The 16,127-nt window shown below is 33.6% G+C and overlaps 2 protein-coding genes across 2 annotated transcripts in view; both read right to left on the reverse strand.

Moving 5' to 3' along the window:
* LOC148619095 (3-mercaptopyruvate sulfurtransferase-like) overlaps positions 1 to 16,127 on the reverse strand; it is a 48,786-nt gene that overhangs the window by 11,127 nt on the left and 21,532 nt on the right. The gene's annotated exons all lie outside the window — the stretch shown is intronic.
* LOC148619096 (microfibril-associated glycoprotein 4-like) lies at positions 4,436 to 14,897 on the reverse strand. The gene is given in 9 exon segments (XM_088578656.1): positions 4,436 to 5,063; positions 5,578 to 5,742; positions 6,037 to 6,102; positions 6,105 to 6,126; positions 10,077 to 10,210; positions 10,403 to 10,507; positions 10,803 to 10,844; positions 14,267 to 14,357; positions 14,748 to 14,897. Coding segments are annotated over 8 exon segments (843 nt in total). The 5' UTR covers positions 14,325 to 14,357; positions 14,748 to 14,897; the 3' UTR covers positions 4,436 to 4,812.

Consider the following 16,127-nt stretch of genomic DNA (forward strand, 5'->3'; position numbering starts at 1 on the left):
GTACATAGGCATTGTGCAAGTGTTGAGTTCATTCTTTCTGCAGATGATAACATGATGTATAGTTTCGTTTTACCTTAAATATCTCACACAAACCGTTGACCAGTTTTGACATGAAAGCTTGACCTCTGTCAGAAAGTAATACTTATGGTGCTCCAAATCTAGAGAATATTTCAGCATACAATACTTTTTTAAGTCAAAGGCTTCAGGCCATTTCTAAAAGCTATCACCAACAAGGAGTACATATCTTTACCCTTCTTTAGTTTGTGTAAGATCCAGTATATCTATATGAATTCTGTCAAGCGATTCTACAGTTAGCATTGGCGATAACGGTGCTTTATGATTTACATTCATCATTTTTATTCCCCGACATCTGCCACAAGACTGAATGTAATCATGGATATATTGATGCATTCTCCCCCAGTAGTACTTTAACATGATAGCCTCATAAACTATTTTTGTAGCAAGATGGGCTCCTCCACTCTGATTATTATGGTAGGCTTTAAATGCATCATCTATGATAAAGCTATTTGTTGGATCATTCTTTCTTACTCACTCAATTTTCTACCTCGACGTTGGTACCAATGGTAGAGAATACCGTTTAGATTTGAATATTGTTGTGATTCTATAGATACTTTCTTTGCAAGCTTTTGATCATCGGGGAGAAAGCCTTCATTGAAGTATTTGTAGATGTCTTGGAAATCGGGACATTGCTTTTGTAATTCTCCCAAATCAGATCTCTGTTCATTGGTTGTATGTTTTCTTGTAGGATTGCTGATACTATCTCTTCGTCATAGTCACGAAAGTAATGAACCTCTGTAATTGGTGTCCATTATTATGTTTTCCATGCCGGGAAAGATTAACTACCTGGGCTGACAGTTGTGCCAAAGGTCTACTGTAGTTACGTTTGGGGTCTTTTCGGCCACCGTAGCTGCTGCTTTTAGCTGTTGTATAGTCCGAGGCGTCTGCGGCTTCACTATTCCCGCCAGATCTGGACGTAAACCTCCGGTTGATATTCTTACCCAGATGTTTTCAGGAAAACCACTGTCTCTTGATTCCCTTACAACCTGGTTTCAGGAGATTCTTGTTTTATGTCAGTTAATGCATACTCTACATTGCTCTTTCCATATCTACTGAAAAATACCTCCTTCAGAGAATCAAGATTGGTTTTTATCCTATCGTCTAAAGTCCCATACAATTTCCTGATTGTTGGCGCAATGTGGAACGGAACGGGAACTTTACTATATCTCCATTTGCTCTCCCGATAAGTGAACAAAACTGGAGGAATAGCGTCCACCATTGTAATGGACTTTGTTTTACATCGAACATCGTGCCCCGTGCAGGTCCGGGTGTTAAAAGAATAGGCCTGCAGCAGCGTTAAGCTTGTCGTAAAAGGCGACTAAATAGTGCTCAGAACCCTAGCCATGAGCTAGGGCGCTCTGCCCACAGAGCAACTGGGATGTGTGCCCCAGGTGGTGGAATGGGGTATCCCTGGCGTGTTACATGCTGGGGTTGTCAGGCTATAATACGGAAAACCATAGTGGTGCACCGTGTTGGGAAAGATGTCACGTTCCTCGCACGTTAAAGAACCCTACCGTGGTATTCTCCCGGAGTAGGAACAATAGGGCTCCGCCACAGGAGGCTAAATTGCCCGACCCTACCCATCTCTCCCTATTTCCAGTGGCAATCAAAATTTTTCGACCCCATTGTCCTTGTGTCCCATCCCTTTTTCATTTCATCATCATTTCATGTTCATTTTATCATCAATTTCATGTTCATCGTCTGATTATAGCTGAAATATTGCTGCTCGGACGTTAAACCCCAGCAAACAAACAAACATCGAACATCGTTAGCTGTATATGGCCATGGTTCTATATAGGTGTATGTGGCTCTACCCTTGAGTTATTGGATAATGGTGTCTCTTGAGTATTATCAATAAAACTAGGCATTGTTTGATGGTCAATATCTACGACTGTGGGTGACGAAAATGGATGGCGCTCGGCCTATCGTCTATCGATCTCATCGAAATATGGCCTCCCGTTTCTTAAGCTCGTCTTGATGACGCTCCCCTTTTTCTTTTAGTTTCACCTGTAGTGGGTTGTTTTTTAGTATCTGTTGTTTTAATTCTCTATGTATTTCGTCCTCTCTTTCTTTTATCCACCGTTCCTAGCTCCTTGCTTCTTTTCTTTAAGCTGTTCGATTACCTGCATTGTGACCTTATCTTTGCCCTCATCTTGCTTATTAATTTTAATCCTTTAGAAAATATCATCTCTAAGTGAAATTTGATTTATACAATTGATTTAATAAAATTGACAAAATGTTTAACATAAAATAGTCCCAAAAATGAAATATGCAAAAATATATCATTACACTCTACACAAATCAGAACATAGCCTGGAACCAACCACTAGCATTACCGGAGTATTGATCTTCGTCAGTTTCTGCAAGTAATTTTGCCGATTTTCGCAGGTAAAATGTAGCTCTACTCGCACATATTTTACTAAATATTGCGAAAAACCACAATTCATTGTAAATATCTCTATGATATATAGTCACAATTAAGCAAAACAAACTGACCTTTCTATCTCCTCGATTTAAAATGTATATCCCAAAGATAGCATACAAATTACTTGAAATGTAATTTATAAGTAAATATTGGATGAGATGTTTATTATTTCACATGACTCAAATAATTAACTATTAGAAATGAATGGATCTGTTAAACGCCCTCTTTACTGTATGGTGTATTTGCAAAAATCGTCTTTTGTCAATCTGTCACATCAAAAGAGAGTGTCTTGATAGAATATGTGCTAACGAAATACATATCATCATACTTTTTGCTATGAATTACCCTGTGTTTCTGCTTATTGCTTTATTGTGCTGTGAAGTTGTGACAGTCTATGTGTAATTATTAAGTTTCTATAGAGTCTAACAGTCTAACATGTTGGATTTTGCACACATTACATGTCCTAATTTCCATATAAGTTACACTGATTGAATTGGGGTCAAAATTAAATTAGTACTACGTTACAGCCCTAGATTAATCCTACGAGGAGGAATGACCCGGCCAGCGAAAGCTATATTTTTATATAGCCTAGCTGGACGAGTGGTCTAGGGCGCTGGACTTTGTGCAGGCGGTATTGCCATAGATGTCACAGCGGTACAAGTTCGAGTCCGGCGGAGGGAACGACCAAAAATTTGACATTTCTAACATCGTTGGGAATTTTTCAGACCTACATATATGTGTGTGACAAAATGATAATTTGTATACAGAGGTATATATCTGTCAATAAAAATCCAACACGATCAGATTTTCTCGATATATTTATGTATTCAGATCACTAGTGCTTTCATGTCTGCTACCAATCTTCAGGTGACATTACATAACGACAACGTAGTTAATGGTAATGTTATACATATAGTGACGTTATAATAGTATAAGGGGAGTTAAATATTAACGTCAAAAATGTTAAAATAAAAGAAAGAAATAAGAGGACATGAAAAATGTTAACGTCCATTCAATTTCGATTTAAATTTATGAATATACATCATGATTTTAATTTGGTCGTTCCCTCCTCAGGACTAGAACTGTGACATCTATGGCAACACCGCCTCCACTTTACCAGCTAGGCAGGCCGAGTCATTCCTCCTCATAGGATTAATCTAGGATTGTAACTTAGTGCACGATATATGGTAGTACGGAACAGCTGTTAATAATTATTTTTCTCGTTCCCTCCGCGGGTATCGAATTTATATAAAAAGTCCCTGGTTTGTCTAGATCTACAGTATAAACAGGGACTTTATATTATACTAGTATGACTAAGACTACGACTAGAAAATTAAACACCTATGTTTACAAAAAACTATTATAAACTGAATAAATCGTCATATAGGGATCCAGCGTGTTTTTTTTTTTTTTTCTTTTTTTACTATTGAAAAAAGCCTTTGGTACCGTACAAGGCATGTCTTTTCTTCGTGTTCTTCCAGTGAGATTAATCATTTTGTCATGAAAAAGAGAATTGATTGGCTACACCGTAACGATCAAGGAGTTCATGGTGACATTAAACTTCTGAAGTGATGACTTCAATCTTGTAGCAACATAACCCTTTTTTTCTTTTTTTCAGGTGCTGAAGGGATGTTGTCATATATGAAAGGAATATGAACATCGCGTTTGTCGTATAGTTTGGTCAATAGTTTTCCTTTACCGTCGATCTCTAAGTGTAGGTCAATATTTGAGGCTGACTTCACAGTGTCTGTAGTATCCTTTATCTCAATGCGATGTATGAAATCCCCGAAACTAGGATTGATTAACGATCATTCGTCATCTATATAGCGGAAACTGAGATTAAAGGATCTATCTAAACAATGTTTCTTCTTTTGGGTCAGGGTGCGCTAAATATATAATGAACAATGAGATAAAAAGACGTCGAAAACAGTGAAAAATAAAATCCAGTTTTATTATGATATAAACATGCATAAACATTTTTTAAATTTTTAATTCGGCCTCTACTCAATAACAAACTATACAAGTCAATCATGGTATTAAATAGTGACGCTCTCAATGTGGCAAGTGTTTACCATATTCTACCCACTGACTGAACCTTACGAAAACGGGGTTACGGTTTAGTCGGTGCCACATGCATTCCATAACATTTTATTTAAACTCATTATTCATATTGTAAATTTTTGCCTGTACATTTGTCAGAAAATATTTTATATACATTTGCTTTTACAAATTTCAGAATAACAGCATACAATCAAAAAAAGTTCACAAACTAATCGATTATGGTTTTTTATAACATGTAGCTATGGAGTCTATCCAAGTCTTCTCATCATCATTACAGTCGTCTTAAGGGAGTAGCTTTCTCCTTTCCATGTCCGCCAGTAAACACCCAGATGAGGACCAGGTGGACTTTTGCTATAATACCTACCATTCAAATTTGATGTTGCACATATATTGAACCACCAACCTCCTTGATGGAATACTGCACAGTTCTTAGGGTGGTTGTCATTGTCGTTGTCTATAGTAGTAAAGCCATTCCCGTTGTGAAAAGCAAGACTATCACCTTAAAAACAAATAACAAGTAAAAATTAAACTAGACCAAAAATACCATTCAGGATATAAGTTCCGTTAATATTTTATGCTTGACCTAACATACATGTTTAGATACACAGCTTTAAGTAGAATGTTAAGAATTTTCTTTGTATGTATGTTATTCTCGTGTATGATTTCGTGTTGTCACAATATATCCCTACTGATCTGAGTTTTATTTTGCATGTATGCTTAGAATTTTCCTTTATTTCAAACAGTTTTTGACAATTTTCGGTACAATTGAAAAATAACTTACCACAATGAAAGTATAAACGCATGGCTATTTCATTTTCTTTGCCTAGTTAGGTAAACTGGACTATATGTTTCACGTGTTAACACACACGTGTTCAATTGTGTACTTTAGTTTTTTTTAAGAATTTCAATGAATATTAAGAAGCATTAATGACATATTAAAAATGTAAAAGCATCGGACTTGAAAATCCACTTCATTTTCCTAATTTGAATTTTTGCTAATTCACTCCACCTACCTGAGGTCCCATTGTAACCGTTTGCCGTCAGTTTAAATTTGGTAGTTTCATCACCTATGCTGAAATCGCTGTACTTGGCAAATGCACTGTTTCCATCAAAATCGACCATGTCTATTCGCATTTCGTATTTACCTTGGTCAGTTATTTTGTTCATATTCATATTACCTGCAATGCATTATTGTGTTGCTAAATATACACATTTATTTGTGATATGGGAAAACGTTTTTTCATAAGCTGACCATGTACTGTTAGAAATTAGGAACATTTTTACATGTGATTCTGCTGAATCTATGTTTTTTGTTCCATATAAACTCGCATTTGAACGATAGTATGGGAGTGACAATGTCAAAAATACAACTTAGGACATCCTTTTAATTAATGACAGATAATAAATTTATGATTGTATTTAAGTAAATTTAAAATTGAAGTAAATAAGTTCAACCAAATCAATATACTTACCTAGTCAGAATTCTGAACTTGGATATCCAAAACCATTTCTATAATCATTCCAACTTCTGTAGTACATCCATTTTCTCTTCTTTGAAACACCTATGATCAGAGTAAAAATATTTCGTACGATTAACAAGAAATGTGACAATATCAAGACTACAGATTCCTTTGAAGTATTAACAAACATATACAGTTACTAACTTATTTTATCAGATATCGTTGTCAACCATGCGTCTGCTTCTCATTCGGTCTCGATACACTACTGTACAATAATTTCAGAAGTAGCACGACATCATATAGACCCAATTTTGTTATATGACTGTGACATCATCGTCCTTTAATGATGGTCTTCTCGTTAATGTTTGATACTAAAGTAAAATTTTATTGAAAGTCTGTTATATTTCTTTCTGTTTATTTGAAATATCCTCCATGACGTACACAGGACAAAAAACCTGCTTCGCCGATTATCTATTCATACGCAGAAATAATTAGAGTTATTCCATTAATATAACAGACATATTTTCTTAATACGAGCATAAATGTATACAATAATTAAAAGTGTTCATATTCCCATTTGAAACTATATAACAATCAACAATCTTTTTAATATAAATCTTATTAATTGTAATATTAAGACCATCATAATAGTATCTGAATATCCAAACTCAACAAATGTCCATACAAAACAACGTTATATCGTTAGATGTTGCAAAAGTCTCTCTTGAATTATTATCATTATTTTTTTTTGCTTTCTGATCCGTTAGTGTTGTAATGTAATTGTTAGATAGCTAAGATTATGTTTGTATTTTCAATATAACATTTATACAAAACGATGATCCGTAATAAATCAGGAAGACGGCGACTACAACCAGGTAATAAGTAATACGACCAATTTCAGTTACATAATAAAATTGTACACCGTAATATTTTATCAATTATTAGTTACGTCTATTGTGAGTCAATTAAAAATCATTTCTGCTTTGATGTAAACAATGCATGACTTACAGTGTACCAAAAAATATATACAGTTTAAAATATGTTGATATTTCAGTAATCCATGCTGAAATATTAAGGTACTACTGCGTGGGCTGAGATAAATCCCCCTACTCATCGACCAAAATATGAATTTCCGCTACCCTTCCACCTCCCATTTACGAATCTTTTTGTCGCAAAAAAAAAACTGTAGCATTTTGTACTTTTTGACTACTTTTTATACATCGAATAGGTTTAAAATCCATTTTTTACAGTTTTTATTCTTCGAACTTTTTATTTTACAATACGAAATATTTTGACATATTCAGATATCCAAATGTACCTAATGTCTTAGCTTAACGATAGTTTCAAGAAAGTTGCGGGTTTGAAGCAGAATGAAAAAAAATGTACCCCTACCTAACCGAAACATTTCTTAAATTGACATATTTTCCAACGTCAAAACTGTCAGAATATTTATGCCTCAGTATAAATTAGCTTATTTGGTATTTTCAGTTTAGTATTATTACAATTAATACTTCAGGGATTCTTTCTAAAACTTCTGGCGATTTTCTTGGTTCTTAGATTCCTCATACTTCATAAAAATAATTCCAAATATACAGAAAATGCTGGAACTTTTGATTGACAACATATTTGTACAGTGTGGTGGTCGACAAAACAGTCGAAACAGGTTTCTGAAACAGGGTTATATTGCTACACGATTTAAGTAATCATCATAGAAGTTTTATGATAGCCATCATAAACTCGTGTATTAATACGGTGTATACATCTACATCGTGGAAACTGGTTAGTTCTTCGTGACAAAGATATCCTTTCCTCATTCGTCAAACCCCGGACTTTTTATGAGCAATTCGGTGGGTGTTTCTAGAAAAGCAGAGGACGCTCACCCTACCAGTGCACCTGTTCCATGCTCCCATATTTTAGTGGAGTCCGAGTTGCTCATTTGCTTTTGTTATTTGGTATGTATTATTTTAGTTACTTTTTGGGTTTTTTTTTTATTTTTTATTTTTTTGTGTGTGTGTTTGTCTGTTTTCTTTGTCCCTGGATTACATTCTTTTGATTTCCGCTAGGATCTTGGTTCCCTTGATTACTCCCTAAACCGGCTCAAATTTTATTTCATTCGATATATAATCTTATTTTTTACATTAAAAAACTACGAAAGACTAATTTTGAAAACAAAACTATTTTTTCAAAAAATGTTAAAACTATTATCCTACCCATGGTAAACTGGTCTCAGTATCAGAGTTCAAAGCACGCCGACACTGTAAAACTTGTATTTTAGGCATTCATATTTAAGATAGTGATGTACTCATATTTGATCAATTTAGGTGCTTAGATTTTCTTTTTGGGGTTATAATTACTGTAAAATTGTAAAAAAGTGGTATTTTCAGAATTTCGGAATTTCTTCTATATCACCTTTCATTGTCATTTTTCAAGATACCGTAGTTTAAACAAGCTTTTGTGTGATACAATACATTTATATCGCATCTTAGCTTTCAAATGAGCTAAATTAATAAATATTTGAACTTTTTCAAGTCAAATTATAGGTGAAAAATTTACCCCTACCCATGAAAAAGCTTTTTTTTTAACACGAACCAAAATGTTAATTTTTAGCTATAAACAGTGTGCAATAGACATGTTGGGTACTGTTGGTTTAATTAACGATGTAGCCAACATATCAGCTAATTTTAAGAGCGTATTTTTCATTTTCAATTTGATAATAATGAGTTTTTCATAAAAAGAGGGATTTTTGAAATTTCATATTTTTTTTCCAAACTAGACTTTGTGTATTTTATGAAGCATCTTAGCTTTTTAATCAGCCAAGGAAACGCATAATTTAACACATTCATTGCTATTTAGGCAAACAAATGCTATCAACTTCCTACTAGAATTTCTATGGAAACCAATAATTCGTATGTGGTAATTTAGCATTTTTAAACAGTGTGAGAAATATGTGTGTCAATTATTCATGGGTAGGGTGGCATTTCTTTTACTTAACTTGACTTTAAAAAGTTCAAATATTTAATACTTGTGCTAATTTGAAAGCTAAGAGATTATATAAATGTACTTTATCACACAAAAGCTTGTTTAAACCACGGTATTTCAAAAAAAAATGACAATAACGGGTGATATAGAAGAAATTCTGAAATTTTCCATTCTACAGGCAAGGAGGATACTTTTAACATTTTCCAAAAAAATATATTTTTTTGTGATTTATTAATACAGAAAAATGAATTATCTATCGAACGATACCAAATTTGAGACGTTTTAGTCGAGCAATAGCTTGTAGAGTCGAAATTATGCGACTTTTTTAGAAAACTTGAAAATTCAGTTTTTCGCATTGTTGATAAATTCTGACTACAAAAATCACTATAAGTCATCGAAAGAACCCAAGAAGTATTAGCTGTAATAATGCTTAACAGAAAATACCAAATAAGCCAATTTATACTGAACCATAGATTCTCTATGGGTTTTGACATTGAAAAATATGTCCTTTGGGCAATATTTTGGTTAGGTAGGAGTACATTTTTTTCAGTTCACTCCAAAACCCTGAGGTTTGCCGACACGTTTATGGTTCCAAAGACATTTGGCTTCATGATAAATTCTATATTTATTTGATTTCTTTACAAATGCTATTCCAGAAGCGCTTAAACAGTTGAGTCGCAAAAATCTTGGCTATTTGACCAAGTGGGGTACAAATATAGGCTTCTATTGAAAAATAATCCGAGAATATTATTATGGGACAAAAAGATTTGGTAATGTAAGGTAAGGGGGTACCTGAAAATCACTATGATGTTGATGAGTGGAGGGGTCGTACGGTGGACCCTCCAATCCCATGGACTATACGTTTGGCGAAACAAAAATTGAAATGACAAGTTTCCTTCCATTCACTAACTTACGATGTCTGAGGTGTGTCACATCGGTTAAAATTATCGCTGGTATTTAGATAAACAATATTATTTGTGAGGCCTTTCTCTTTCCTCTTGAACTGAAATCAAAGACCAGTTTTAAACAATTAATTATGTGAAACTTGATGAAAATTTGATGAGGCAACTTACTGTCCAGTGACCTCCATCGATATTCATTTCGCAGTAGGTTTTGAATCCAGACGAACTCCCTGGGTATATGGTATACACTCCACTTGGACAGCCATCTTGTATGTCGCTACAGTCTTTTGGGTGCCCAAATTTGCCTATGTAAAGAGATGTTTCATGGAGTCGGTAGGAGTTAAATACAAAACAAAATGCCTGATTTACACTACACATGTATATTTAGAGATTTAAGAACATATGTTTACACCCTTGGGTTTATATATGTATGAAATATACAATATTCATTTTTAATATTCTGGTATTATGTCCTTAATCAAAATCAGATGCCTTACCTTTACACGACAATTGTGATGTATCGTGCTTTCCACCAATTAAATCAAGAATTCTATTGATGGCAGGCATTCCATGGAAACAAAGCATGAATTGGTTCTGGTTTCCTATGTAGGTGTATCAAATCAAATACACTGAACTCTCTTTCTCCTTTTTAATCATTTCATGTCATGCATAATTTTTCATGTCAAATATGCCTCATGATTAATTAGATGGTACTTAAATATGGCTACGCTGTAAATCAACTAAATCATTAAAGATAAATTATTATATAAACAAAAATATAATAGAAATATACGGAATTGAGATCGATTTGAAATTAACAAAATTCAGAAACTGAGCTCATTTAATATATCACTTTCTTGGCAACTTTTTTCAGACTGTGCTTTAAAATGCTGTTACCTTGACTATTGGAAGATAATTGTTCGTTCCATTCACTGGCGTCTGAAATACATGATATGAGAACAACAAATTATTTTTTTAATTTCTTTGATACAATTAATACTATACTAATATCTTGAATAAAATAATTTATTAGCGAACACCGCGAAGTGGTGTGAGCTCTACGGTTATTACATGTACTTTCTAAATTTCAATTAAGGTTCCCCAATATACTAACAAAAAAAGTCATGTCCCGGAAGTGATTGTCCGCTGTTCCACTGTTGCTGTTGTCAAGAACCTAACCCGCCTTGGATAAAATATAACTCCGTTTGTATTATCCAAATCGAAGCATAGCTTTTCTAAGATTAGAAAGGCAATCATTTTCTTAGCAGCTGTCGTCTGCTCCTGAATTTTGTTTAGGTCACATGATATGTGTAAAATATTCCCACCATCCGTGGAGAACTGATATTTCCGATATCAGTACAGATTGATCTGACCTGCCAAAATTGAAATGGATGTTGCTAGGGATGCCCTTAGGGGATAAAAAATGTAAAGTATTGCGAAGTGCTTTATAAAGTTAAATTTTGAGAGCGAGGAAAAAGGGGGGTATGGGATTGGAATTTTTGGGGGGAAAATTCAAAACAAAATTATTGATTTCTCTTGTTGCTTGAATATAAATAAAAACATTGCACTTGCGAAGAAAAAAAATCACCCGTGTTGAACACCCCCCCCCCTCTTTGTAATGTCCTTTATTATTTTTACGAGTCTCGCACAGACGGTACATGTATGGTAAATTTCACGGTGCTCCCTGATTTAGGCATTGCCTACTCTATATTAAGGATTGTTTAATTTCATTTACCAAGTTTTTCGAGAAAAAAACATATTTGGGACAGTTTACACTTCATGAACGAACATATGTTGTCCCAAAGTTGGTATTGCAAGTAAAACTTGGTCAAAAATTAAAATTAAAAACAATCCTCATAATTTTTATTTCTAATCCATTCCAGTAAAAATAAAGATTTGGTCTTTGTACATAATTTGGAATTATTTGAACTGCGAGCTATGGACCAAACAACGTTAAAGACGTCAAAATACCAAGTTTGTCTTTAGAAAATAACCTTTTTTGCCATGAATAAAAAAAATATCCAATCAAAATCCGACTACACCATGATCATTTACATATTTTACCTACATTGATAATAACGACATTTAATACTATACTGATAAAAAATACTAATAAGTACGGACTTCGTTAAAAGGTAGTGTACAATCTCAGCTGTCTCTTTTTAGAATATATTGTTACAAAATAGGGTTTATGTCAGTAGGTTTATAATGAATATATAGTTTTTGAGTGCCACTCAGGTTCCTATTTCTTGTTTGTTCGTGTCCGTCTGAGTGTCTGCGCGACATGGACAATTTAAACATAGTTATATGATTGTATTTGTATTATTGATTGGGATTATCATGAGATTGTTTTCTAAGGGTCAAGACAGAGTTCGTTCTAATTGTTGCATCCCTCGTGTCCAGTCAGTCCCAGGCTGTCGACCAGTCCCCAGCTTTATTTCGTCTATTTATTCATATTTCTCACCTGTCATTAATTTTCATATATTCTGCTAAGGGGTATGATTGTTATGGGCTTATTTCCCCGTATTATAAGCTATATTAGGTCCCGTCTTCCTTCTTTTCCATCCCGTTATTATATTTTTCCCCTCGATGTCAACCATGTTTGTATTTGGCAGACCGGAAGTAATTAGTAAGAAGAATATAGACGTCTGTGGGAATGCAAAGATTTCTTAACCAATCATATCGTTTGGAGGCTCACAAGGATAAACTAATGATATTAGCCGAATGCCCACATTCTTTAAAGTGGGCCTAAAATGCCAACAAGTGGGGCAGTTATATATAAACTGTGGGCCAGCGTAGTAAAATAAATCCTGGTAGAATTATTCAGAGAGCAGTTAGAACTGTTGAGCTCGATTTTGACCACTGAGCGCTACCAGCTCGACAGGAGAACAACACCCGTGGTATGCCCCTGTATTTTTAGTGTTAAATATTTTTACTACGACCTGACCTTGACATAACCTATAGAAACTAGCAGCCCGTATCATATTTGGGGGGACGTCCGTTTATACTTTAGCGTTCAGTGGTAGGGTTTTAACATTATATAGTGCATGTATTAAATTATTGACTCCTTAGAGGTTAATAAATATTATTTATAAGTAGAAATTCTGTTGAGTTGTGTATTAAGAACAAGTATATGAAAATACCTTCAAAGGCCACGCTACCAGTGAAATACCACTTCCCTATACACTTGCGCTTGAAATGTACCTACACACCCGTGAGGGCGTAACAATATCAAGGTAGATGAATCATAATAATATAATGCATTTTGTCAACAGATGTACTTAATGTTTCTCAGAAATCATCCTAGAACATTTTGAATGAGGAAATGGTGAAATCGGTTTTACTTTTAAATATCAAAATTATATCAAATATGGTAAAAATAAAACCAATAATTTGAATATTAAGGGATATGAAGTGTATGCGTGTCTTTGATAATGTAAAAAAATGTAAGTTAATACCATTCAAGAGCTGTATAAAATTGTACAAATGATAAATACAGTTGCTGTCACGGGTTACGATCTATCTTTCAAGTTCCCCAACACACCTTCTAAATTGCTAGGACGTTACTAATAAATAACGATAATGAGTATTAAAAAAATGCAAAAAAAGCTCTTTTTGACATTGCCTTTAATGGTTACATTTTAAAGATTAGCATAATATTTTTTTTTTAATGTTCAACATTGAATAAATAACAATAAAGTATGTTTTAACGTTACATGTCATTATTGGTAAAGTATGTTATATAAACACAAGATGTATTAATATGATATGTTTAAATTATTAGTTTTTATGCTTTACAATTGTTTAAATAATACTGGCTCTATGTGCGGATAGAATGTCGTTGACGAAAGCAAAATAAAAGCTTCTGGTAGATAGCGTAGATATATATTGATTATTTTAGCAGAACCACAATATGAAAACTATTCGTTAACTTTCAAAGCAAGAAGAAGAAACTAAAATATATTAATGCAAAATGAAATAAGTTTTGAAAAAGAAAAAGTGTGTTTATTGGACTACATTCTTTAAAAAATCATTAAAATTAAACTGTCCGTGATCAATCACAGAAGAAAAAATGTTTAACAGCAGAAGAAACACATTCTGTCCAAAGTGTTTATTAATTTTCGTTTTGTATTTTCAGATTACTTATCAAATGTTGACAAAATCGTTATCCTGGAACACAGATGAGTATTATGTATTGTAACTGTTAGCTTGTTTGCAACACCAATATTATATATGAGATAAACATTATTGTCTTCTTCTTTTTAGTTGGGGAAATCACAACAGGATGTATGGAATTATGCAAGTTTATTTTCGCAAACAAAACAAAAATATATTTTATTGATATATAAACGGTAACTCACAAATGCGGAAATGAGGAACAACTTCACAGATAACCAGCAGTATACCAAATACAAACATTCTATGTTTCTGTTTTCCTCATACCTAATAAATCTGAAAAGAATATAACAAATTGAAAGTATGGTATAAATAAACAATATGTTTTGAAGAAATAGTCAGAAAAAATTCAAGTTAAACTTAACATTATCTATGTATTTATTTGTAGTTTGAACATGTCTTTACCCAGATTTACTGTAAGAAATTCATGATTCGATAGAGTTTGTAGTCAGACCAAATTAGAAATACGAACAATTACGTATATGAATCCTGACTAATCAAGGGTGTTTTGACGCGATAACAAGTTTGATATCTTTGTTTTATAAAGATATCCTAGAATATTCTAAAGACTTGTCTGGTCACAAAAATAAACTGTATCATAACTTTTTTCTATTAGGTAATTCGTAATATCAATTGACATGAAAAATATTTTATCATTACACTCACATACGGTTTTCTTGAATGTGTTGTTTCTAAAGCTGACTTCTGAGTTCCGTTCTTATAAGCAAATAATCAAATTTTATGCCGCCAGACATTTTAAATAAATCGCAATGATCTATAAACCGATTTTCCTAAGTTGTTGAAACTAATCTTTAAACATTCCCGTTATAAAATTGGTGTTTTAAAGTGCATACTTTGAGGTAACTATGTATATAAGAAGTATAGTTTGATCGTGAAGTATTTATGCATTTATTGCTTTTAATCATATGTGTATGGAAAACGTCGAGAAAAATACCCGTTCACACCAGACATTGTAAAGTTTGTTTTCGATGGTTTCATAATGAATTATCAATATGTGTCTAAAATTATTTTGGACTTATACCAACGCGAATTTAATTGTATGGCTTTGCACTCAGACAGTGCTTTCACACCAGACATTAACGCCTATGAAAAGATTGCTTTCATTGTTTACACGATACAGCTAAGTGTAGTCATATATCCCCCACTTTGGCATATATTAAGTAAATGAAATATAACCAGAAAATACTCTTTTTGTTAAAGTTACGAAACTCCGAATCAATGGATATATGAGTAGTATATATGCACGTTTGGGTTAGTATTTTTCAGGGGAGAGCCAGGGTGAGCACCCCAATGCGCAAGCGCAAGACGTCACATCCGGTGGCCGTGCAACGGAAGTGGACCTTGGGTGACCGGAAGTGGACTTAAATGAGGGACCAATAAAGGGAACATGGGGACTTTTGGTGTAGGATGGGGGTCTTAAAGTAAAGGAGAAATAAAACGACAAGATTTCCCTTTAATATGAGTATTCTTGCCGTCCGAGGAACGAAAGGAAGAGAAGATTAAATAGAATGAAAAAAACAGCCTTGATCTCAACGATACTCGGACGGCAAGAATACTTAAAGCGAAATCTTAAGGACATCGGATCGTGAAATTACTTAATGAGGAAGAATACCACTTGATAGAACAGACAATTGAGCAGGATCCGGATTTGAAATACAGACGACACCCCGACGAATATATGAATATGAATTATAAATGAAATATAAAAGAAAAAAAAATCTTGTTGTGTAATAAAGCTATACTAAAGAAAGACCTTACAAAACCGGATAGCTCGAAACCGATGATACCTATTAGAGACAGCATAACAAACATATTTACTATTAGAGCCTCATAACACGGGTCAAAGTTTGAGAGTAAGTAACTTGAAAACATATTAGAACAGTAAAATGTTCAATCTCCTTACAAAAAACCATCATACAATACTTGAACAAAAAGGGGGGCGAATGAAATAAACCACCAATGAACATATGGAGAGAAAAATAAAATTCCGTAGTTCAATGGTTTACCCCATAACGGGTCAAATCG

The sequence above is a fragment of the Perna viridis genome, chromosome 4, assembly GCF_037379345.1.
Source record: "Perna viridis isolate PV_CMFRI_1.1 ecotype Kerala chromosome 4, ASM3737934v1, whole genome shotgun sequence".
NCBI lineage: Eukaryota > Metazoa > Mollusca > Bivalvia > Mytilida > Mytilidae > Perna > Perna viridis.